The following is a 25941-nucleotide window of genomic DNA, read 5'->3' as shown; positions in this document are numbered from 1 at the left end:
TGTGAAAGTAATAAAAAGAAAAAAGTAATTAAAAGCATGAATGGTGGTGGCTGCCACTTACTCATTTTTACTTCCCTATCTGCTTTTTGGTCAGTCTTACAGATAATATACAGACCTTGGCACTGATAGGCCATTAGTTTCACCTGTCTTCCCAAAAGACTAAGGAAACAAATAAAATGACCCAAATGAGGGGCCACAGCACGACATTTTCCTTCAATACACAAAATTTAAAACGATCTAAACTTAAAAAAATAAAAATAATCAGCAATCTTTCTTTTAAATAGATTAAGTCCACAGGTTAGTATATTGTAGAATATTCCCAGTCATATAGAATCTATCACATGAGAATCAAGAACCTTACGTTGTATGGAGGCAAACGCCTATACCGCACAAAGAGAAGGTTAATTTCTTTTACACGTGTGAAGGTGACAGACGGGCATGTGGTTTGATATCATACCTTTACTTAAATCAGAAGCATCTACTGACACGCAATGTAGCTACGCGGTTTCGGAAAGAGAATGCGATCTCTGTCTCGGAAACAAAGTCTCCCTGGTGCTGGAAGGGAGTGCCGCGTGGACGGGAGGGATGTAAAAGAGGAAGCAAAATCAGAACATTCAGTTAAAGACTTTGGTACACAAAAGCTGGCTCCATTTCTCTAGAGACTGGTTTCCCAGGGAATAATAAAAACAATGAAGTGAAGAAGTTGATAAAATATTTTTACCTCTTCCCAAGTCCAAACTTAATTGTCGACCACGTAGGATAGTAATTAAAACGGAACAGAACCACCACCTGCATTTGGTTCCCCAGAGACTCAGTTTGGTTACAGCACTGATGAAGAGTATCTGGATACCTTGGCTGATACCATGATCCCAGCTGAGTCTTATAAAAAAGAGAGTCACCAATATGCACGGGGTCGGGGGTTGCGGCTAAGGGTTTCCTTGGCTCACCATAGCAAGGTGAGGTCCACCTGGGGATTTTTATTTCTGTTCATACCCTAGACAGATCCCAAAAGGAGATGCGTCAGTGATCGACTGAGCGGGCCTACAAAGAGGACCCTAAGTAGATTTCGCAGAGTAACTTTCCTCCATAGGCTTATGAAACAGGCGCGTTAGTCTAATTGTCCTACAGAGAGCCCAGTCAAAGGTTGCAGAAGTGTTTGTGCTTCGCCCTCTCTAAATGACTTGCAAATTTATTCAAACACAATATGAGGAGATGCTTTATTTGTTGAAATAACTGTCTGCAGTGTCTTGCACAAAAGGGTGAGGTACATCAAGCAGAAACATGGACAGAAATACATTGGTTTAGAAACTCATAAATCCTTATTTGAATCTGCCAACCTGAAAGCCACGTAGAGCCCGAATAAACTATTTTTCCTAAATGCTACATCTGATTAAGCCGTACCCTTAAATGACAGCTGAACTTTAACATTAATATGATATTATTTAAATAACCGCATGATTTTTTTTTTACACTAAAAATGATGAATGATTTCTGGACAGCTCAATTGACATAAAGCAAGAGGACTCTTTAATGAGATTTGACAAAATGGAGACATATGCAGAATATTCGTTACAGCTCACATCGCAGGGGCCCTCCCAGGGAAGCAATAGAGGACTTTTTTCCTTTTTTTTCTTTTTTTATTGTCTATAGGCACTGAAGCATTCCTTTCAATTGCCACTTCTCTGTGGATTTTGAGTTTTTCTAGGTCATTTACATATTACTCTTAAGCAGAGAATCTGGTGGCTTATGGTTCTGAATCGGGGCTGTGCCTGCAGGAAAAGCGGGGACGTGGGAGAGTTAGGTCCCTGTTGGTTGGAAGTGTCCTGGGAACTTCAGGCTCGCTACTGATCAGCCTGATGGAGACCAAGCCACCACACCTTTGATTGGTTCTTGTGCGCCCATCGCCAACACCGCAAACATACTTCTAGCAAATTATTACATACAGATGCGTGATCAGAGACGACTTTGCTTACTCTAAAACAGTTGTCCCCATAGTATCAACGCCAAAGGATTTCTCTTTTTAAAACCCCAACGAAGGCATCCTAGAGGCGATTCTCACCATTCCTCATTCACATTTCCAGCTACAGTCCCAAAGTGAAGGTTATGCTAAATGATAATCTTATTTGGTAGATTCCAAATGTAAGAAAATGCCATGTGGAATATATATATATACACGTAAAAAATGGCTCTAATTATCAGAACAGTGAAAACACTTTCACTTCCCCCCGAAAAATACACAACACGGAATATTACCCACTCATTCATTGATTTTCACACTCTCCCCAATATTTTCCATCAGTCAACGGTTAGTGACAAATATAAAACATTAACATTTGTTTGCTCACACATGGGAATTCAGATTATTCAGATAATCTCTAAATTTTAAAAATTATCTTTAAATATATGTAAAATCAAAAGAGTTCCCCCAAATAGCATCTCTGAAAGAAATGAAAACAAGGCAACAGAGAGAAAACACAGCTAATACCGAGTGTGCTCCTGATACTGGCAGGCCCGCATTCCTTCTAGAAGAAGGAGGCTATCAACATAGAAAATAAAATCAGTGTGCTCCTGCCATGGGGACTTCCTCGGGCTATGAAAAAATACTTCATGTCTAACCCTAATTTTTTCCATAGCTTGAGGTAACCCCCCCTAGCTCAATCCTTCTCTCTAATCTAAGTTACTCAGTATGTGTTCCTGTCCAAACAAGAGTTAGTATCAGTGCTCTGTCATTTCAAAAGGGTCTTGACACAGGGTACTAAGAGCAGAGGCTCGCATGGCTGGAAAATGCCCCGTTGCAACTAAAAGAAAAACATCATTTCAAAAAAAGGGAGAGAGAGGAAGATAGGTCCCTACCTTGTTCTTACCTTCGCAACATCCCCGTCAGAACCCTGGAGCTTTTCCCCAAGTTAGCATCTGTTTCCCGAAGCTAGGAGCAGAAAAGTAGCATTACAACAAAATAAAACAAGATGTCATGCAGTTGGATCGCTCTGAAAAGTGTACTTGAGAATCAGTAAAATTTTTTTCATGGATGAAAATCCAATAAGCAATAAATACTTAAGTAGACTAAAATACATCTTGATAGCTATAAAATCTTTGAAAAATTCTTAGATTTAGAAAACTACATGTGATAGGTAATCCCAGGAGCATTAAACTGGATACCTGAACTGGCTATAAAAGCAAATACCTCGCAGGCTGACAAAGTTGAATATACATCTCGTAATTAAAATTCAATTTTGAAGGTGTGAAGTCCTAGAAATACGAATGGAAAGGAAATAAACTGAAGGAGGAGGAGACGTCATTATCTTCACAGCTTTCACTCTGAAAGACTTGACATACTCCAAAATCTCCCTCATGACCTTCTCAGTTATAGAGCTAAATAAAATATCTACCTGGGGGCACTCTGGGATGAGGAAAGAGTCAGCTTATTCTTTCTCGATTCCATGCTCTTTTTTTTCTTGTCCCCATCTCCGACATCCCTCATATACCGTTGCCATTTTTATACACTTTTATTTATGTCCTTGCTACTGTGTATGCATGTGCTGAAGGCCTTTTGTTTTATGTCTTCTTGTTTACTGAATTTATGAAGAAAACTGTATCGCTTCTACTTACTCGTTCACGTGCACGCTGTATCTTTTCTCTGTCGTGACTGAGGTTTTCCAACATCTCCTGGCCAATTTGCTCTGTGGAAAAGGAAATATGAGTGAGGAAAGGTGACTTTGGGTGTAGCCTCCAGGAGTACCACAATGGCAGTGGGTGCAGAGTTCACGTTCAACAAGTGTAGGTTACGTATCGGGCATGCGTCTCATATACTTGGAAAATGTTTAAGAAGTATTGGAGACATTTACCTATGTATCTTAGGTATGATTTAACTGGGATTTACGGTTCAGTCTCTAGAACATGACCAACAAGGCAGTGATGATGGAGACGTGATAGGACTTGCCCAGGGCCACCTCGGCCTATTTCTTATCCACCAAGATGGAGAGCACAGGCCTTCCTATTATCTTATCATCATGGAATCTAGTCTCTGGGTCTGTGGGTTACAACTACCGTTAATGAGTCTACTCGACCTCCCCCACTTCATTACTGCATTGCTTTGCATATGCAAGCGAAACTCCAGTTAGAACAATTTTGATTTTAAAGTACTCGTCCTACATACATAGTCCTTGAACTCTCAACTCCTGTGCCTTATTGCCAGTGGAACTCTCTCTGGGATTGGAGCAAGGGCTCCCCTAGTGTGTTCTCAGCCGCCGTGGATATTTGAGTTGGGACACTTGAGGCTGACTTCACACTTGGTTGAGGAGAGCTCAAGCTGCAGACAGAACTTCCATTTATACAGGAATAGGCAGGTTAGAACAGTCATTAAAAAGCACACGCTGAGTTCTGACAAGGTTTTCCTCTGCCGTGATCATCCCACTTGGCTGGCACGGATCGGCTCTCCTCCTTTTACGAGACTGTAGGTATGTCCTAACCTGACAAATATGCAGCTGCCTTGAATACCTTTTTTTTTTTTTTTTTTTCCCAGACTCAGTCTCCATCACCTGGGAGGTACCTATTTCCATGAGAAAAGGAGACCAATCCGACTCACCTATAATGCTGGCAACCTATCGCATTTCCACATTTCTTCTTCTTCTTTTTTCTTTTGCATTGTCTCTTTACCCACAACCTATACCAACAGTTATCTCTGGCTTATCCATGTAGCGAACACTCAACAAGCATCTATTTCAATGGTAGCAAATAATTTCATAAAGTCATTAGGAAATCACCATGGCAGTTATTGGGCTCATGTATGTGTACTAACAAACTTTTTAGAGGGATATCCTAAAAACTGTGGGAAGGCCACAAGGAGAGTTTAGGCTAGGAACTCATCCCCAGCGCTGATGCTTAATGGCTGTGGGACCCTGCATGTTACCTAACTTCATTGTGCCTTAGTTTTTCGCCTCTATGATAGAAAGAAGATCATACTATGTCAAGGCGCTGGGGTAAAGGTTGAATAATTCAGTTAGAATACTTAACACAGTGACTGGCCTGTAGCAATAATAAGCATTTGCTGAATGATGATGATCGATACAGAGAACCAGTGGACTGTTATGACCTGAGCCCCCTCCCATCCTAGGTCTGCCACAACCCACTGGAACTGGGTATCACCAAGATAAAATACCTGTCCTACCTTCCCCACAAAACTGTGGTTATAGTCAAATGAAAGTAACCTAAGTAAAAATGTTTTGAAAGCTATAGGATATCATACAAATGCATGTAATTGCATAATACATGGGAACCAACACACTTAGTGAAAAATCAAAGAGTTCCTACTCTGTGGTTGGTGTAGATGCTGGGGACATGGCCCCTAAAGAAGACCAAGCCCTTGTGCTTAGGAACTTTTGTGCTAATCGTGAAGATTCGGCAGCCAAAGGGCAAATGCTACCTTAGAGTTTGTCTTTCATGGCACAATAGAAAAAGGACTGTCTATTCCTTTCATGATAAAAAATCCAAGTAAAAAAAAATGCTTAAATACAACAGTATCAATGTATTTTTGATACCTATACTAACTCTGAAAATTCTTTCCAGTGAAGTACCTTCCTAGTATAGTATCTCCTTCCAGACAGATGTTAGCTTCTTATTGATTCTATTCAATATATCTTTAAGGTACATTGGGTAAGCTATGTGGCTCCCAGTAGAGGCACCATAAATGCAGAAGATGAAACCAATAATGAAGAAGATGAAACCAATAATGAAGTAGGAAAAACCAATGAGAGCTGTTATTTTTCTTTTCTGTAGATGATGCAATATTCAATTTTGTCATCTTATTAAGTATGACACTGACTTCCTTTAAGCAACATAATTAAGCAATCTTAATTCATTTTAACTCAAAATCTCAACTATCTAGAGCCATTATCAATACTTCAGTTATTTCAGCAAAATGCTACTTATATATTTTCTCCTATCAAGATTAATGGCAATCTGATAAATAATTTTAAACAAACAGAAAATAGGTCATCATCACTGTGCCTGTCACCAGCATAGTGTTTCCAGTGTTTGTGGAAGGAAGCAATGAGAGATGGAAATAAAGTACACGAAAGGAGTATATGAAGTGTATGAGAGGTTTATGATCTACCCTTGCTCTCAAAGCATATCAAGTGTGGCAGTGGAGAAGTCGACACTGGATGCAGCTAACAGATCCGCAATTCTATCAGGTTTGCTAGGGGAAAAGCTATTCTGAATGGATCCATAGTCTGCTACTGGAGGAATCAATAGAACAAGCCGTAAAGAACTCAGCCCTATCCAGGAGTATTAAATCACTCCCTCGATCTCCTGGGAAATATCTCAGCATCCGAAGTCCTAACCCATCTGGCAAGAGAAGAGATATTATCGGCAAGAGTGCACATGCCTTGGTCTTAATACAGAGATACCATCCATTTGTTGGAACAGAATTATTTTTTTCATTTCTTACTTGCTACCTTCAATTTTAATGCCCCAGTAAAGCAAAGTCCAGGCCAAGCGTATCAGAAATGTTTACACTTATAGAATGAATGGAAAAATTCATGCAAACAAGTTATGCATACATATCAAAAGTTATATATGGTTTTTTCAAAATTGGAAAGGATTATTTTTAAAACAGACTACCCTTGGTTAGATTAGTATTAGACATTTAGGGATCATCTTATTAAAAAAAAATAGTAACACTGTTAGGTTTACTTTTCTTGAAGATGTAAGCACTCACCAAACTCCAATAAAGAAAGAACACGAGCTCGTAGGCCTAAACCAGTATGGATCCGATATTCCCAGTCTATAGTTTTCAGTTCTTTAATCTTTCATGGTGCTTTTAGAATGGGAAATAACCATGTTGCCTCCACTGAGAGAACTTGAGAAATCATAAATTTTATAAATGCTATATTCGTTGACTGTGAGGATCTTCTGGAGAGTAAGAAACAATGGGAAGCATAAAAGAAAATCAAAACTGATGTCGTGTGCTGGAATTCCGCATGTCAGTATGAGCATGACAAATGAATTCCTGGAAAGAAAAGTTCCTTCCTGCTCTTCTTCTTCTATCCTTCCCACAGGGGTCCTGGGAATTATCCTGGGAGCATGGCACTCAAACTCACTGAGATTTTGTTTTCACATTATCCAGAATGAATCATATCCTTGGTCTATGGCCCTTTTTGGGGGGTTACAGACTGCAGAATGCATTTTGGCTAACATTTCCTCTCCCTTTCAAGATATTGGGGGTTGGTTGGGAGATATACACCAGGCACTCTACGCTTGCCTGCCTCATCAAGGAAGAGAGAAGCAGGAAACTACAAATCTAGCAAGATACTTCCTGAAGGACTGGCCTGGCATCACAAAATATAAGACTTAACTTGAGGCGCCTGTACCACGGAAAGCATTATTGCTCTTTATTCAAAATAAAGCATCATTGCTCTTTATTCAAAATAATAATGCCACTTGAACCATCATAAGACTGACATCAATGAACTTTAACAAATATTTATTGGACTTATGTTTTGGAGATAAGCAGATTAAAATATTCTTCATATGAAGGTAGAACTGACTGTGGCTCATATCATGTTATAATATAAACATGACTGAAAGAGAAGGAGCCTCAAATATAATTAAGCAGAAAATGTTCCACTGATAAATTCAAAAATATTAAAAAATTTTTAAAGCCATTATGCTATAAACAGTGCACTGACCAGAAAATAATTGATTATTTTTCATCACACTTCCATTTAATTTTCTTGTTGCAAACTTAGTTAAGGATGTGATTTCCAGCAAATTATTTTAAGGTGCAATATCCAGTCACACCTTCTTTAAAGAACTAAGATAAGGTAAGGTTATTTTCTGATGCTCAAAATTTCCTTAGCAATTTTAGAAACAGGTAAAAGGTATTCATAATTATCCAGCTATCGTCCATATAGAGACTTCACTGAGGTGCGGGATTGCATAGAAATACCTTAAAAGAGCTATTTTTTGAAGCATGTGCTTTCATATATATGCTGTAGGACACGAGCAAACACAATTGAAAAACACAAAGTGATTATTTCCTAGTAACACGGGGTACTGGATTTTGGACCTGACTTTGGAACTTCTGGGCACCAAATTAATAAAAGTATTGCTTTGGGAAAGCAAAGGAAGTCACACATAGCTTTCCCACGAGGAAGTAGCTCATGGGGTGCTCGGGTCAGCCATTCATTGGCATTTAGCACACTTCTTAGACACAAACTGGCATCATGCCCTGAGTGGGGTAGGTTATCCACAGTATCGATGTTACTTAGACATGAAGAGTCTTTTGAATTCCCGGTGCCTGGAACAGTAAGGGAATGGAAAAGACATTTCCTTTACCATCTTTGCTTATTTGATAATTTAAGACACGTGAGGAACTTCTACTTCCAGTTAGGATGCAGAAAGATGTAAATGACTCTCATAGAAACAAGAAAAATCCAGACAAAGTAATTACCATTGTTGTGTGGGGAAGTCCAGTGTCTGCAAGGAAGCTCTGACAGATCCTAGAGAGGAACAAGCCCCTCATATGTGAGCAGAGACTAGGATGAGAGCCCGAGTTAAGCATAGGACTGCCGCAGAGAAGCTTCTCAGGGATGAAATCCTTCAGACACCTTATGGAAAAGTAGGAGTGCAGGACAGAATGAAATGTGGATGAGCTTGAAACAAAAAAACAAATGGCTTGGTTTGGTAATTCTCCTTAAGTCTCCAAATTTGTCAAGCAAGAGGCAGTGGAGGAGGGGCTCATTAGTAAAAAGAGAAAGCACGTATTTCTACATATTCTTGTGGTGTCTGTATCCTTGAGATACTATCAGGAGCTAAGCCCAAATATGAACCCAAAATGTTGACAACTGCAGACCCACTCCCAGATCGAATACTGGTAAGATTTAAAAAAAAAAAGAAGAAGAAAAAAAAGAAAAAGGAAAAGAAAAAAAAAAGGGAGCCTACGTACAGATGGGGCGGTGCCCTCATCTCAGATAAATCCAATCTAATTAGAGATCCAGCTTAACACCGACGCCACTTAATTTTGGAAAGAATCTGATCAATCCATTGATCAAATAATAAGATAAAATAAAATGCTTTCAGAGAAAAATAAATTTAGACTCTACTGTCCTTTTTCATACTATGTCTGGAATGCTATACCCATTTCAAGGCATGCAAAAGAAGGAGGGAGGAAGAGAAAAGTGAAAACACAGCCTATGTAAGTAGACCAACAGAAAGCTTATTTATTAGAATTAGCAGATAAAGATTTTTAGACAAGTATTATAATGGTGTTAAAGAACTTCTTGGAAAAGGTAAGCCTAATAGGTGAAGAGATTTTTTTTTTTAGGAAAACAAATGGAAACTCTACAAAGGAACCAAATGAAATTTGAGAATGAAAAAAAATACAGCATCTGAAACCTGGATGGTTTCAAATTCGCTGGATGGACCAAATAGAGTAGCATTGACTGTACAGGAAAGAGTACTTGAACTTAAGACAGATTAATAGAAATTATCAAAACTAAAGGAGGAAACAAAGTTTGGGGTAAAAAAAAAAAAGAAAAAGGAACAGAGCATCAACAATCTGTGAGATAATAACCAGCGCTTTTACATACATACAATTAGATTCCCAGAAGAAGAGATTCCGAGAGACAAGCAATAGGATAGAAGAAATATTTGAAGAAGTAACAGCCAAAACTTTTCAAACTTTATTTTAAAAAAGTCAATCCAGAGATCAAAGAAGTTCAACAAGCTCTGAGCAAGATAAATACAAAGACAACCACACCTAGTCACATCATTGTCAAATTCCTAAAAACTAAAGATAAATAAAAAATCTTAAAAGCAGCCAGAAGGGAAAAAAACAACATGTAGCGATGATAAGAATGAGGATTGAATTTTCATCAGAAAACAATGCAAGAAGACACTGGAATACCATCCCATAGGGCTGGGGGTGGGGTGGGGGCGAAAGTCATCCTACTCTTGTGTATTCAGTAAGAATGTCCTTTAAAAGTAAGGTTAAATAAAGATAATTTTAGATCATTTAAAGCTGGGAGAATCATCCAGAAGAACTGAGCTACAAGAAAGGTTAAAGGAAATTCTTCAGGCTGAAGGGAAATGAAAGTAGATGGAAATCTGGATCTACAGAACTCAAATCCAAATAAAGTAAAAATAAAACAACACATGTAGAATTAAATATATGAAAACCAGAGCACAAAGGATGGAGAGTAGACAAACAGGAGTATACTGTTGACCGGTTGTTAAGTTATATGTGAAGTAGCATATTTCTTTAAGGTAGACTGATAAATTAGGGATGAAAATTGTAATCCCTAAGCTTCTCTGTCCAATATGGTACCCACTAGCCACATGGAGCTATTTAAATATTAAAATTAAATTTAAAATTCATCTCCTCTCTAGCACTAGTCACATTTCAAGTGCTCAGTAACTACATGTGGCTAATGGTTATTATACTGGAGAAGATGGAAATATCATCTCTAGAAGGGTGTCCCAATTCCCCCTGCTTTTAAGATCCACTTAAAAGAAAATAAGAAGTAACCATTGGAGCTTTAATTTAGGTAAAGCACTTCCTTTCTCTGGGCTTCAGTTTTCTTAAATGTAAAATGACAGTCTTAGACTGGATAATCTTTAATGCCCCTTGTTCCTCTAAAATATTAGAACTCGATGACTCTATAAAATCTTAATGCCTCTTTTCTCCATACAGTATGCAAACAAACTAGAGCATAAGGCCCAAACCAGGACCAAAGACGTATTCCCATCACTGGGGCACCACCCCCACCCCCACCACCTTGGCAATGTTAAAAAAAAAAACAAGAAAGAAAACAAGAAACAGTTCAAACTTGAATGCTTTTAAGCAAGTCATACACTCTTTAGATTGCCCATGTCTATAACTGTGGACTGCTTCATACAGTAGCCTGCTGGGCCTCGGAGGACATCTGAATTTACTATGTAGTATAAAATATTTACAAGCACTTGGATGATGCCATTATTACAGAAAACTGTACATTCATATAAACTGAAGGTAAACTTAAGCATTCTTAAGAGACATACAGCAAAAGAGTATGCATGGCCCACCTTTCTTCATTTTTAGCAATTATGATTTAATATTACCTCCTTAGCAGGTGCATATGTATTCTGTTTTGCTTTAAGATGATCAAATATATCACTAAGCAATTAAAGAAATCATCAACAGCACTTTCATCCAAGTCACAGGAGTGGAACCTCCCTTTAGTTACCTGGTTTGCTGGAGATAATTAACAAACACTACTCCCGGAGCCCTCGGACATCAGTCAGTGGATTGCTGTATCACCAATAGCGATGATTTGGAATTGAGCAGGTACTATGCAAACCGAACTTGGTACACAAAAGGCGCCATGTTAATTACAGCTGCTTTCAAAATCGAGAATGAATCTGTTCTGTTCTATGAAAAAAGACCAGAGCAGAAGGACATCCCTTTCTCACCATTCAATAAAGAATGTAAAAGCCAGGAGATGAAGCAGCAGCAAACCTGAATGGGTAAAACTGTCAAAACACATTCCAAAGGTTCACTTGTGGAATTTGCCAAACGTGGATTTACTTGGCAGACAAGAGAGACCTGCTCAGCGTCACCCAGATCTCTAGGTTGAATGAATGACTCAAAGAAAACCCCCAAAGTGCTATAAACTAGGACAAGTGACTGGAAAGTAATTAGAAAGCCTTTTTAGCAATCATTATGGGCAGAGTTAATCACTGTCTATATCCTTTGTGAACTACGACCGCTTCTATCATGGAATGTATAACATTCTAATTATCCGTGTATTCAGAAGTCGCTACTGGCTACCCCCACAGAACTCGTGTAGCCAGCAAACATGTTTTGCTTTCATGGAACATGTCTGAACTGGGCGGGGGGGCAACAAGACTTTAAAAAACAAAACAAAACAGATTTCATATAAATAGCTGGCCTTCTAGTTTCTTTTGAAATTTGGAATTCGTTGCAACCCAGAGTTACCATTCCCACCTGGTAAACGGGCAGGGACTGAGATACAGCTGCCCTGTGTATAAGAGCCCCCCATACCATGCAGTTGACCACCTCCCCATCTGACCTGTTTCACTCATTTATGTTCCCGCTTTGCTGCCGTGGAATCTGAGTTTGTGACTCCTGGCTTCTATGTTCCTTCTTCCCCGTTAGATTATAACCTTCTCTAAAGATGAGAGGCCATTTCTTATTCTTCTTAGTCTGTCCAGCATTTTTGGTGCAATGCCTGACATATATGCAGGTGCACAGAACATTTTTGTTGATGGGAGCCACTTAGCTTGAAACTGCAGTCAGTTTCTATACATGTATCATAATAGATACACAGATTTTTTAGAAGAAATAGGAACCTTAAAAGTAACTGCACAGATGAACAAACGAGGGTACAGGGATTCGGGGATGGAGGTCATCCAGGTCACGCTGCTAATTACCCAAGAGAGTTGCAACCGTGACCCAAGTCTCCTGAGTCCTTATGTCACTGAACCTTATGGCAACAAACAAAGAAACAAACAAACAAATAAAATAAACTGTATTTACAATGTCCAGTCCAAAATGCACTACAATGCGGGTGATAAGGAACTTTAATACTTTGGTACACTTTTAAAATGTCAGTGTCCCTGGGAGATGTATGGAATTGTTGAATCACTGTACTGCACACCTGAAACTAATATAACATTGTATGTTATCTATCCTGGAATTCATGAAAAAAGTAAAAAATCAAATAAAATGTCAGTGCCCAAGCAAGGCCTTTCCAATAGCTTGGGTAGGAGTGGGATAGGAGACGGTCTCTGTACTTCTCCAGTATTGTTCCCATTCAAGAACCGCAGCACTCTACGGACAAATGTGCTGTGAGTTCATGGCCCGAACTGAAATAACTTTCTGTTCTTTACAGATTATACAAACAGCAAAAGAGTATTAGATTATACAAACAGCAAAGGAGTATTATAATTATCCAAACCTTTTGGCTTCAGTCTATTTATTTCTGTTCTTTTAAAAAAAACAAAGGGCCAATTCTTATACAGAATTGTGAAATGTCCATCCCACTGACCCATTTCTCCTCTCTCTGTTCACTTTGGCAAGGAGAATATGTTATTCCTTTTTTTTTTTTTTTTTAATATTTATTATTTCAGAGAGATAGAGGGAGAGCACAAACCTGGAGAGGGACAAAGGGAAAAGGAGACTAGCAGACTCCCCACTGAGTGGGGAGCCCAATGTGGGGCTTGATCCCAGGACTCTGAGATCATGACTGGAACCCAAAACCAAGACTTGAGCCACCCAAGAACCCCTGCATTTGTTATTCTTAACAAATGAATCTGGGAGGTGGAAAATTTAATATATTTAAGTAGCTCATTCTTGCTGTGAAAAGCAGGTAATTGGGAGAAGACATTCCAACCTCTCCTCTGCCCCTCTCCCAACACCCACACAAGTACACAGATATGGAATAGAACATATTACCTGGCTTCAGACATGTTCAGAGCATAACAGAGCATAACAGGAGAACACTGCACTCACTGTTCTGGAATGGAATCAGGAGCAGATAAAATCACAGAAGCTCAATTGTCGTATGTGAATGAAAGATGATACCAGAATTTTTGGCACTGCCATTCCTTTTCCTGGTATATATATTTTTCTGGTCTTAATTTTACCATGAATTTGGCCTGAAGCTAGAAGGGAAAGACGGCCTGAAGGATGGGATCGCTTCACTCCTTTCAAGTCAGGTATTTGGCAATAGACGCGGGTCAATATATAACCATACAAGGAACACACATGCATAGCTGGCGATCTCCAGATTAAATACTAAAAATTACTTAAGTAATATCAATTTGAAGTACAAACTGGCTTCTCTCACTTAGCTTAACGATTCCAAAGGTCATTCATATTGTGGCAGGTATCACTCATTTTCGTGGCTGAAAAATAGTCCATTATACAGATAAACTACATTTTGTCTATCCACTCAACCACTGATGGGTATTTCGGTTGTTTTTACATGTCCACCCTCCACTGCTTTGTGAACAGTGCTGCTATGAATACTCACATACAAGCATTTCTCTATCTGTTCTGGGTATTTGCCCAGGAGAGGAACTACTGGACCATATGGTAATGCTGTATTTAAGCTTTTGAAGAATCACAAAACTGTTTTCCACAGCGGCTATACCATTTTACACTCTCACTAGCAACATACGAGGGCTCCGATTTCTCCTTGGCCACACTTACTGTTTTCCATTTTTAGCCTTCCTGGTAGGTGTAAAGTAGCATCTCATTGTGGTTTTGATTGCACTTCCCTAATGACGAATGATGTTGAGCATCCTTTCAGAAGCTCGCTGGCCATTTGTCTAGAAATGTCTACTCGATTCCTCTGTCCATTTTTAAGTTGGCTAGTCTTTTGGTTGGGGAAGCTGTTAAGATTTTTTTTTTTATATTCTGGATACTAGACCCTTATCAGACATGTCATGTAATCAGACATCTCTCATTGTGAAGATGTCTTTTTACTCTCTTGATACAGTGTTTCTTGATACTCAAAAGTTTTCAGCGTGAGTGAAGTACAATTTATCTGTTGTTGTTGTTGTTGCTTATGCTTTTGGTGTCACATCTGAGTATCCACTGCCAAATCCAGGCCTCAAAGATTTATCCATATGTTTTCTTCTAAGAGTTTCATAGTTTTGGTCCTCACACTTAGATCTTTGGCCCACTATGATTTAATTTTTGTTTCTGGTATGAGGTAGGAGGCTGCAGAGCTATTTTTGATTCACAGAAAATATTCAGAATTCACCTGGGAAAAGTTATCTTCTTATATATCTTATGCATTCATACCCTAACTTAAAGTCTGAACCAAAGTTTTCATTGATTTGTAAATTGAAATGTCATATTTTACACAAGATTTTTTCATATCTTGACTCTTCTGAACACACTGAAAACAGACACTAGGTTAAAGTAGCAGGCGGGAGCATGGATATATTGGTAAAATGAAAAAAGACAGTTATAGAATCTGAAGAGCATAGGACAATGGGTACAGGCAGAGACGAGGCCTTGAACATTGATGCTGCTGAATTTTAGTACTAAGAAACACACAGTTTTGATCTAAAAATCCTTGATCAACACTCAAGAAATGTCAGCAGGAAATCATGTTGGAAATTTATGGGGAAAAATTGAGCAGGTGAGAAGACTGGCATTAAAGGCAGCTTGGAAATTAAAGAAATATTAAAGTTTGGAAATCAAATTTCACAGGGATAAAATCAGTTTCTTTAATTTTTCAACGAGGTGTCATTTCTGCTACCCACATATCTAGTTCTGAGAGCAAAGTCAACAAACATACGCCACACAGGCTGCCACTCTTTGATACCAAACACCTGGAAGATATTATTAATCAATCACATTGCCCCTGAACATGCCTTGTAACTACCTCTCTCTTTGCAACGCCCCAGGCAATCAACTCCAATTGATCAGAGTGGGCACAGGGGACAAGGCCTACTTGCTATCCTAGATCTATAGCATTGGGGTCTTTTTTTCAATTGACAGTAGAGAATACCCACTTTTCAGCTTTCAGCTAGTGCTCTCATTTTTGAATTTTCTGCCATTTCTTTCTTTCAAAAGCCTGCGGGTGACAACTGAAATTTAAAGGGGAGAGTCAATGGCAATCTGGTGGTGTGCTTCTCTGTTTCTAGACCAGACACATTCATAGAACTTGAAATTAACAGAGTTGTATAGACCTCATACTAGGCTGACTAAATTAGAATCCCTGGAAATGGGGTCCAGACATTTTTATTCTTAAACATTTCTGGAAGTATTGTTAAACTTTTTGTGAAGGACTTCTGGCTCTTATCCCTCAACGGTCTCTAGTGCTACATAACTGGCTCCGATAGGGAACTCACCCCTTCAACTCTGGGTCTTCGGTACTCATGAGATTTGCTTAAGAAATTATGAAACAAGGAATGCTTCTATGCTGTTTTAGTGAAGCTGATTTCAAGTATAGGACTCATCACATTTCTTGGTTTGTCTTAAAAGACCACCCCCACACTTCCTCCCCTTTCCGATTAAAAAATTTTTTTGACAGTACAGGAAATAATTAATTTCTTACTGTGTAACAATATAAGCTACGTAATCCAACATAGTTTCTTCTTTGGCCTGAATCCTAGGAAGCTCTGGGTGAGCTTAATCCTTAATTGTTAGAGCATTGCTCTAGGATTTCTTCATAGAGTGAACTCCTCCTCTGCTCTCTGCCCCCACACAAATCTTCCTTTTAATTCTTGGCTTCTGTCTTCTGTCCTGAGTCAATTTTTTTCTGCTCTTGGTATACTTGCCTGATCTTTTATGGTAAGACACTTCTTCTTGTGGAAGAAGATGGGTCCATAGATCAAGCAATTAACAAAAGTAAGCCATATTGTTAATACACAAATTTCTGGGCCCCACACTCCATAGTTTCTGATTCAGTAGGTCTAAAGTGGGGCCCAAGATATTGCCTTCCCAAAAAGTCCCCAGATGATGCGAATGCTGCTGGCTTCCTGGGGCTATGCTTTGAGAACAGCTATTCTAGAGTAGAAATCTGTAAGGGCCCTTCAGCCAGTCTAGCCAATGGCCTGTTTTTGTAAGTAAAGCTTAACTGGAATCATACATAAACACACAGAAGTAATCCAGAGCCATCTACAGAGGACTCTAAAATCTAAGGGGAAGAGTTTATACAATATCACGAAGCAGCCAAAAAGATGGAGACATTTTATTCCTGAATAACTCCAAAACAGAAGGGCCCTGCATTGTAGACACTGACATTTAAAGAGGTAGAAATTAATGAAACTCGAGATAAGGTAATCAGTGAATGAAAAAAGGATGGATGATTTTATGGTGAATTTTAGCAGGGTTTTTTTTTTTTTTAATTAATTTTTTTTTTCTAGTGTTCCCAAATCCATTGTTTATGCTAGTAGGATTTTAAGGTAATGTGGCCTTTGTACTATTTCTCAACTTGAAATTTGTGGCTGATAAAAGATCCAAACTGAGCTTAAATTATTGTCTTCCTAAAAAAGAATAAAAGATATATGAAGGAGCTAAAGATTTCCTAGTATTTATGCTATCCTTCTGACATTAAAGAAAAGGCTAAATAAATATGGTTTAGGATAATCTAGCTCATCAGATGGTAACTGCTGGTCAATGTCAGGTGAAGAACAGTAGAGAATCATTCAATTTTGTAAAATGAGTTATCAGTTTGACCTTAAAAGGATAGTATATAACAAAACATGCACTTAGAGACTTCTTTTAGTAAAAGTCCTTAAAAAATAGTTTACTATTGTTTGCCTTTCTTAGCAAGCACTATGACACTGGGAGTTTCTAAAATACAGAATTAAACAAAGCTACTATTGTTTCTAAATACAACAGAGAATTTATTAGGCTTCATCGGCAAGCCTGTATATTGAACCTATTAGCATAATCCTAAACAGAATTTTTAATTATATCTCACAATAGGCTCTGCTAGAGAACCAGTAAAATTGAGTCCTTTACCAAACTTCTGTGTTAGAGTATTAGCAAGTAGAGATAGAACTTTTTTGAGGGGAAAAAGGCATGCATGCTTAAACTCTTGGTGATGAAAAATGATTTCATTCATTCGATATATACCCAACAAAAATTTATTGCTTACAGGCTGTGTGTAAAATATCGCAATGAATGTTTCCCTCCAGGGAAAGTTTTTTTTTTTATTTTGGGCTACTATTTATTGACTGCTTCATTGTACGCCAGACAGTGAGCTAAGCACCTGACAGACACTGCATTTAATCTTCACAAGCACCATATGAAGTAGATTATTATTAACCCTTTCTATAGATAAGGACTCTGAAGCCCAGAGAGGTTAAGTAATTTGCCCAAGGCTGGCCAGCATTCCAAACCCATGCCTGCACATCCAGCACAGTAAGAATTAATCCTTTTGACACTAGACTTGGGAAAAAACCAAACCAAACCAAACCAAACCAAACCACAGAAAACATGTCTGGTTGATCCCCAAGTCGATGGTTGTAGCCACTGGCACACATGGGCTTTCAGGACCCCAGAAAAGGCCAACATCACAGGCATCCTGGCCTCACAATACGGAGTAACACTTTGGACAAACACAGACCAAAAAGGGAAGCTACAAGTTTTATGACTTTCTGAATGTCATAAATCAGTTACAAGGATGAGACTATAAGGACAGATAAAAAAAAATTAAAAATGACTCCTATTTGAAAGGAAGAAAAACAAGATGGGTTTTCTAAGGCCCAAGAACCTCACATAGGGTCTATTTCCCTGCTGGCTTCTTTTCCCAGCTCTTTTGTTCCCCCTCCACTTCAGGGTCTCCAATTCCTTTCCAGGACTGTGAGCATTTTGTACTTTGTGAGAAAACAGCGACTGCCGACGTAAAGACTGTGCGTTTCTGAGGACTGGATTATCTCTCCGCTCTGTCTTCACCACCTGTCTACCTGCACGGCCTTGTCAATATCTTCATGGTGTCATTCACAAGGGTGGTAGGCTTTGGTTTCCCTGAGGGTTGTCTACGTGGAGTTCAGAAACCGCACTGAGTAAGCTCCAGCTCAACCATACTCCCGGGCCCCTTTGTTTCAGCTTTGATTCGCAGTGTGGGTGGGTTTTCTTCTACCTGAAGCAAATAAATAGCCATCACTATAAAATTCTCCACATTCTACTACACTCCACTGTAAACGTCTTGCTGGCAGTCATGCCAGATTTCTCAACGGTCAGCAACCAGAGAACTGTGCTCCTTTTCCATTCCTGACTGAGGCCAAGTTCTAAGGAGGTTTCAGGAAAAACTCAAGTCATAGCCCTATTGCTAACAGTTTTTTGTGATAAAGCAGGAATGGAGAAAGTGGACCTTTCCAACTCTCTTTTTCAACTTTTCCTTTCTTGGAGGAACTATTGTTGAAAGTGGGAAATACAAAGTTCATTGACTTATTTTTTTTGCTGTAAGTCTGCTGTCAAATAATTTGAAAAATTTTTTATTGTTACTACTATTATTATTATATATATATTTTAAAGATTTCACTTGGGTATCTCACAGAGCGAGAGAGCATAGGCAGGAGGAGCGGCAATGGAAGAGGGGTTCGATCCCAGGATCCTGAGATCATGACCTGAGCCGAAGGCAGATGCTTAATGACTGAGCCACCCAGGCGCCCCGACTACTCTTATTATTTGAATACAGACATCATTTCATCAAAAAGAAACCAATTATTAACTACTAACGTCGTTAAAAGAGGACGCCATTATCTCTGCTGCCCAATTTAGATACTGAGATACAACAAACTATTTTGTCGTGATTATAATCTCATCTGAAAACCATCTAATAGGTCACTTAAGCATAAAAGAAACTCTGAAGTCAGGTCTCTCCTGAGTCAGGGCTGCTCTCCTATCTTGACCTTCTAGAGCAAAAGAGGACGTCATGCCAAATAGAGCTGAGCACAACACACGAGCTGGCCTTCAGCTCTTCAGCCACAGAGCAGTACTTAACATTATGTTTAATATGAAGAGAAGAAACATGGGTCAGAAAGCCAAGCTTCGTGGAAACCCAAGAAAATATCTTCCATGTATTTCACGTAAGCCAAACTTCGGGAAATAGTAAGGGCTATTTTCAGTTTTGGAAATCTTCACTGGGAGGACATATTTAAGGTGAGGGCAGATGGCTTTTCCTTTCGCAGCTGTATTCGAATTTACAGAGACAATATTTGAAGATTATGAGAAAGCTTCTCAAACGTCTTCTAGCAGGGAGAGTATCTTGTACATCTGCAGGCTCCCCGACCAAGCGCTGTGTATACAGTTATGTTGCAGAACCCATAGTAGGCACTAAATAAACATTACACATGATGTCCTGTAATAAGGCACATTTCAGATTATCAGCATCAATCCAGTCTTGGGGACTGAAACACCTTGAGAACCCAGATGATGCCGAAACATAAGGAAACTTCTTTTTTTTCCACACAAACAGAAAGCTCGGGAAGCTGATGAACAGCTCAGCAACCTAAAAATGGCCGTGCAGGGTACTCTTTGAATACGAATTAGCAGTGGGGAATGGCAGCATATTTATGAGGCCTCTTGCCGGGTCCTTTCCTCCTGTGACTGCTGTATAATTCATTGCGCGCGCCCTGACCCCAGTGCGCTCCTGTTCTGACAAATCATACTTGATTAAGACAAATCTTTATTAGTTAGCTAGTCAACTTCCCCATTTATCACTGGCAAATCCCATTCTCCTCTTCAGGTGTAGGAAAAGTGACTGAAGCCTTACAAAAAAACCTCACACACCCAAACATCGAAATACAAATAAAATATGTGTTATACAGCAAGTAAACCCAGAAGTCTCCAAGTCTGAAAAGATGATTAAACAGAGTATTTAATAGGTATATATTATACCCACTGACAAACTCAAACCCACTACACATTTCATCCAGGCTGAAGAACGGTTAATTAGGGATTTTTTATGTCCTACTAAACTCTGGTTCGAAAGCGAATGCCATATTTTTAAAAAATTATATAACAAAGTTAGAAGTTCAAAATCACCTCCCCCCCAAAAAAAGAAAGAAAGGGGGAAAAAAGGACTGCTGAGTAGAGAGAATGTTTAAGGCTCCTACCAAAAGAATAACAACAACAAATCTTTAAGACGTGAGACAGAATAAGGCAGAATGAATTCAAAATTATTCTTGATTCTTCAGTACCATAGGAAAACGCATCTCTTTTTGAACTGTCTACAATGTTTTCACGAACTTCAATATCAGTTTACCCTAAAGACAATTTAAGGCGTTTAAAGTGGATGATACCATTTTAGAATCTGGTGCACTGAGGCTGGTGCCAGCACTGTTCTCAGAAACCTGACGACGAGGCCATCAGTAACAAAGAAGCAAGCCATGTCCTAGGACCGCCACCGCATATAATAAACAGCACCTTCCGACAAATTTCAAAAACCCTCTAGTTTTACAGAGGTAGCAGTCGGCACAAACCATTAACTTTCTTCCCTTAGTGAGAGCAAGACGGAATGAGAATGAATATGGTTTGAGCTGATTTTCATTTCTCAAATTTTTATTCTTTTTTTTTTTAAAGATTTTATTTATTTATTTGACAGACAGAGATCACAAGTAGGCAGAGAGGCAGGCAGAGAGAGAGAGAGAGGGAAGCAGGCTTCCTGCGGAGCAGAGAGCCCAATGCGGGGCTCGATCCCAGGACCCTGAGATCATGACCCGAGCCGAAGGCAGCAGCCCAAACCACTGAGCCACCCAGGCACCCCTCAAATTTTTATTCTTAAACCCCGAGTCCAATGAAAAGTCTTTTTGCTTTTTCCTAAGAAGCTACAAGTCAACCCAGATGTGTAATTTCTATGTAGATTAGCTCCCTGTTCCCTTTAAGAACAATGTAGAGGCAATGTATAATATATGAATTGTTTTACGAAAAGTCTCTACGTGTGATCCTAAACATTCTGCTATGGCAGTAAATGAATCTACAAGTAACTCATGACGAAAACCCATTTTTAGTCTAAACAACTTTAATGAAATGCCAGTTACTACTACAGAGTACGCATATCATACTTTATCTTATTGATGCCCTTAAGTGTTCAATGGAAACTAACACTCAAAAGTATTTTGTATTTGGGGTTGTCTTATATTTGCCAAAATCTCCCATTTAGAAAATGTGGATACATCTTGAGAAATGAGGTCAGAGCTCGGTATGAGAGACTTCAAAGGAACACCTAATACAGTGGGAAATAGTGTGTTGATGATTTTAAAAGCAGACTGACTCTGATTCAGACTCTATCTATGGATTCAGAAGGGATGGCGCCTAAACATTCCCTCTCCATTCTATGGGTCTTTCATCAGAATTTCAAAGCACTGAAAAATAAACGGAAAGTGAAAATTGCCATGGTCACCTTGGAGAATCTTTATTTCCTTTGGGAGTGGGCTGGAGAGTTAAGTGGTTTACATCATTCCCATGAAGGTAAAGGAAAAGTCTGCATCACTTTCATTTGTCTGTGGATGCTTGACCCATTTTTCCCCCTTTTTTGGAAATCTTGATGAACTCTCCCAGAAAGATGAAACAATTTGCCCATGGATATGAGTTTGACATTGGAAGTAGGAGGAGAATTGGTTCAATAAATATTACTGAGAGCTGGTTATTGAGAGGCACTGTGAAGATACAAAGAAAAATAAAGCATGCCCCCCCAAGAGGCAGCAGTTCACGCTTCTGTGGGGTAGAATGGTAGGAGAATCCCCACCACTAGAGCAAAGCACAAGAGTGTACAGACAAGTGCTAAATAGAAGAATGTGCCAAATGTGCCAAATCAATTAATCTGTTCATTGTCTTTGCAGGTCTCCAGGAATCCACATCTCATGACTTCCAACCCGGGTCTCCCCCAACCCCCCATAATCATCTGCTTCACAAGGATATGAATATCTTCTGACATAATTTAAAAACGGAGTGTCTATGGACAACCTAGCTATAACTGATACCCTACTGTGTAACACATTTCTTTCCAGATCTTAGAGGACAAAGGTAAGGACCTGTGGAAACACTGATTCGTATTTTTTTTTTCCTCTGTAGCTTCAGATTCAGAATAGGCATAATACTTACTGGAAATTAACTGTAAACAATAAATATTGAAAACAATGGTTTGGGTAAGTTGGTTAATCTATAAGAAAGATTTTATTTCTAGCAGTATTTGCAGATAAAAACGTTGAAAGCCATCTGGTCCCTTTACTCCTACTCATAAACACTTATCTATCACCCAGTGGCACATAAATCAAAGTTAATGATAAAAACACATTATTTTTTCCCACTCCCTACTTCTGGCATCTACTCAACTCTACTCTACTCATCTACTCCACCTCTGGTATCAGGTAACCTAGAAGTAGTACATTGCTACTTGGTGGTGTTTCTTTTCTACATAATGCCTGGCACATAAAGATGCTTAATATATACTTCCTGGATGGATGGATGGATGGATGGATGGATGGATGGATAATGAATGGTGGGTAAAAAGTGGAGAACATTAAAGTTAGAAAGGCTAAAAGGACAAAGGTGGTAGAGACTCATTTAGAGAGCTAGACACTGACCAACAGAATTCTAGAGTCCCCAGAAATTTAGAAGTTACTTATTCCACTTGGGGTTGGATTAGATCACCCAAAGAAAAGCAATTTTTCTACATGCCTTCTCAGGCAGAGCTTGGATTAGAATCCAGACTTCTTAACTCTTCATTTCATATCCTACGTAACACATAATACACAAGCAGAAAGTTCAAGACCATGTAATCAGTGTGGACTCTTTATTACAGTCATTGAACGGCCCTGGGGGCACGGCTCCTTAAAATAGCCCTAGCACTTCTGCAATCATGGGTGAAATGCTAGGAAGGCAGATTTCCACCAAGGAGAATCCCACATAGCCTTGGTCTAACTCATCATTTTAGTGACTCTATCTGAAACCAGTCAGAAATACCAAATATATACCCATTTATACCCTATAATGAGTAACTGGGTCAAGACAGGTGGCAGGGGGAGAGGAAATGGACTTTTCCTTTATACTTCACTTATTCAGATTTTATTTAATTTTGAGAAAATAATTCAAGTGGGTTACATATGCAGCTCTTGTGAACTGATTACTCATTCATTTAACAAATATTTACTTTGTGCTTATTATGTACCCACCAGGCATAAAAATGAAATGCCAAGCATGCCATCAGATGATCACAGTAAGATGTTCGGTGAACACTGGTTCTTTAAAAGTGAAAGTTAAGAACATTTAATATTATAAAGTTGTCTTACAAACAACACAAATAAAAAAAAATCCTCAGCTGAACAGTTTGAGGTTATTACTCATCTATACATTTTAATGAGATAGTTTCATAGGATGAGTGCTTTCAACTTGCAAGTACATTCCTAGAAAGCAAAATAAATATCAAGTAATTGTACTATTGTGTCGCTATGTCTATCCATCCCCAAAATCAAACTAGTTCTCACCACCATCTAATGTTGCTATTGTGTTTAAGGTTGGTAAGTCAGTATTATTCTAATGCAAACACTCAACAGAGAAACCCAATTCTCCTGCAAATTTTCAGAATGTGTTAAAATTGATGTCAATGTCTCGGTAATTTCGCAGTTTAAAAAACAGTTAGAAATGTAATGACTACACTACACTTGATTAAAGCATTTACAGCTCTAATCAAAAACTGACAGCAAGATCAAAGATGTTAACTTAAATCTCTCTTCTAATTATGTTTAAAATGCCACACCTCAGGCCTGTCTCTCCTCTTCTTTTTCAAACCAAATTCTGCTTAAGAAAGATCTAACACTTCTTAACAGTTCATTATCCAATAAAACTATTCAAAGCTTAAAAGCAATCTACACAATTAGTCAGGACCTCAGGGAGTCCACCGGTAGTCTTTATTACAGGACTTCATATTAAAACACCTTAATTATATTTGTCAAATGGATTTCATTAAAACCCATCGTCACTTTAATTTTCATATTTTGACAGTGCTGGCATAGGCATTATTACCACCTGCCAGGCTAGGAACTACAACAAAATTGTCAAATTCCTTCAAATCCTAAGCAGTTTCTTTTGTACCTGACTGATAGTTTTCCCTGTGTGGGGAATCTATCACAATTAGGAGAATTAAAATACTCCTACTTAAATTTGACTCTGCATATATATGTTTCTTGCAGGTGCGGGGAAAACAAACTCCATCCGTGCCGGGTTGCCAAGTGCACTGTGCAGACAGGGCGATGCACATACTTTGCAGTGTATCTGAATAGCAAAGCCTAGACATCAAACAGAATGCACTATGATTCAATCACATCAAAACCATCAGGACTTGAAAGCTAGGACATTTTTTTTTTTTTTACCTCCTATTCATTATGCTGCCATATTTCATAAAATATACGGTGTTTCTGGCCATTCACTTGAGATTCAATTGTATTTTCATTTGCCACTGCGATTTAGACTATTGAAATAGCAAATGGAAAAAATACATGCATCCCTTTCTTTCCAGCTATGCAGCGTTCAATGTCAACAGAGATGCAATGTTGATGGCACTGCCTTAATTTAGTTAGTTACGCAACTTGAGGAAAATGAAGATGTGCACACTAATAAGCAAAGTGGTTTTTTTCTGTTCTTCTCTTGATTTTCTAAGTCTATGGTAGCATATGCAATACAGACAGAGAATTCTTCAATGTACTCCCTCTAGATTGTGCACATAAAATTCTATTTTTCAAGAGTCTAAGATAGAGCAGGAATAGCCAAAAAGGATAGACTTTTTTTTTTTTTAACCTAACAGACTGGTAAAATATAACAAAGGAGAGAGGTTTCTGGCCTATGTCTAACACACTTCAGGGCTTTGTACAATAGTCTCAAGAGTAATAATCACCTTGCTTTATGAATACTTTAAATCATAGTAAATGATCTTGGACTATTTTCAGTAAAGCTGGAGTTTTTAAAGATTTCCTTACAAAATCAAAGATATTTAAAAAATTATAACTGATCAGCGACTTACATGTCTCAAAATGTTAATATAATAGAAAGAGAAAACGTGTGCAGAGATTTATGCATGGGGAAATACATTTAAATACAGTTCCAATGTTGCCACTGCCTAGAAGCCTTTCATGATCAACCTTGCTGGCAATGCTTCTCCCACCTCTGGACTCAGATCAATTCACTATCTGTGCCACTATTACGGCACATATCCCAGGGCTTGGGATTTTGTTCTCTCTAGCCCAGAGCCTAGTAGAGTGTCTGGTACTGTGCACACAAGGTACAACTATCAAACAATGACTGACTGCGCTCAAGCCCACCTCCCCTCCCAGACTATAAGGAACTTCTGCATGGCAGGGAAAACCAACATCATTCACTCCTCTACCCGTACAATTCTTCATAAATGGTAAGTCACTTGGCCTCTCTATCTCTATATAGACAGATATACAGAATCTATCTACATAGGTTTACAG

General features: G+C 38.7%; 1 protein-coding gene and 1 long non-coding RNA gene across 23 annotated transcripts in view; one reads left to right on the top strand and one right to left on the bottom strand.

Moving 5' to 3' along the window:
- VTI1A (vesicle transport through interaction with t-SNAREs 1A) overlaps nt 1-25941 on the bottom strand; it is a 350305-nt gene that overhangs the window by 144057 nt on the left and 180307 nt on the right. For 17 of the 22 annotated variants that reach the window (XR_014309077.1, XR_014309078.1, XR_014309079.1 and 14 more), the window contains 2 exons: nt 3610-3680; nt 2865-2926 (listed from right to left, as the gene is read on the bottom strand). Coding sequence is in view for 10 of the 22 variants with exons in the window: in XM_082721441.1 (XP_082577567.1) it covers nt 2865-2926; nt 3610-3680 (133 nt within the window). In the remaining 12 variants the exon portion in view is untranslated. Of the gene's footprint in view, nt 1-1200; nt 1770-2853; nt 2927-3609; nt 3681-25941 lie in introns of those variants that run through there. The other 5 variants (XM_082721436.1, XM_082721438.1, XM_082721440.1 and 2 more) reach the window with 2 other exon arrangements.
- On the top strand, nt 13623-25014 carry LOC309858886. Its single transcript, XR_014308417.1, has 3 exons — nt 13623-13719; nt 22315-22498; nt 24664-25014. It is a non-coding gene; the product is annotated as an uncharacterized lncRNA (long non-coding RNA).

The sequence above is a fragment of the Mustela nivalis genome (genome assembly GCF_964662115.1).
Source record: "Mustela nivalis genome assembly, chromosome: 2".
Lineage (NCBI taxonomy): Eukaryota > Metazoa > Chordata > Mammalia > Carnivora > Mustelidae > Mustela > Mustela nivalis.
Note: the sequence above shows the minus strand (reverse complement) of the source record. Positions and strands in the feature narration are given on the sequence as shown.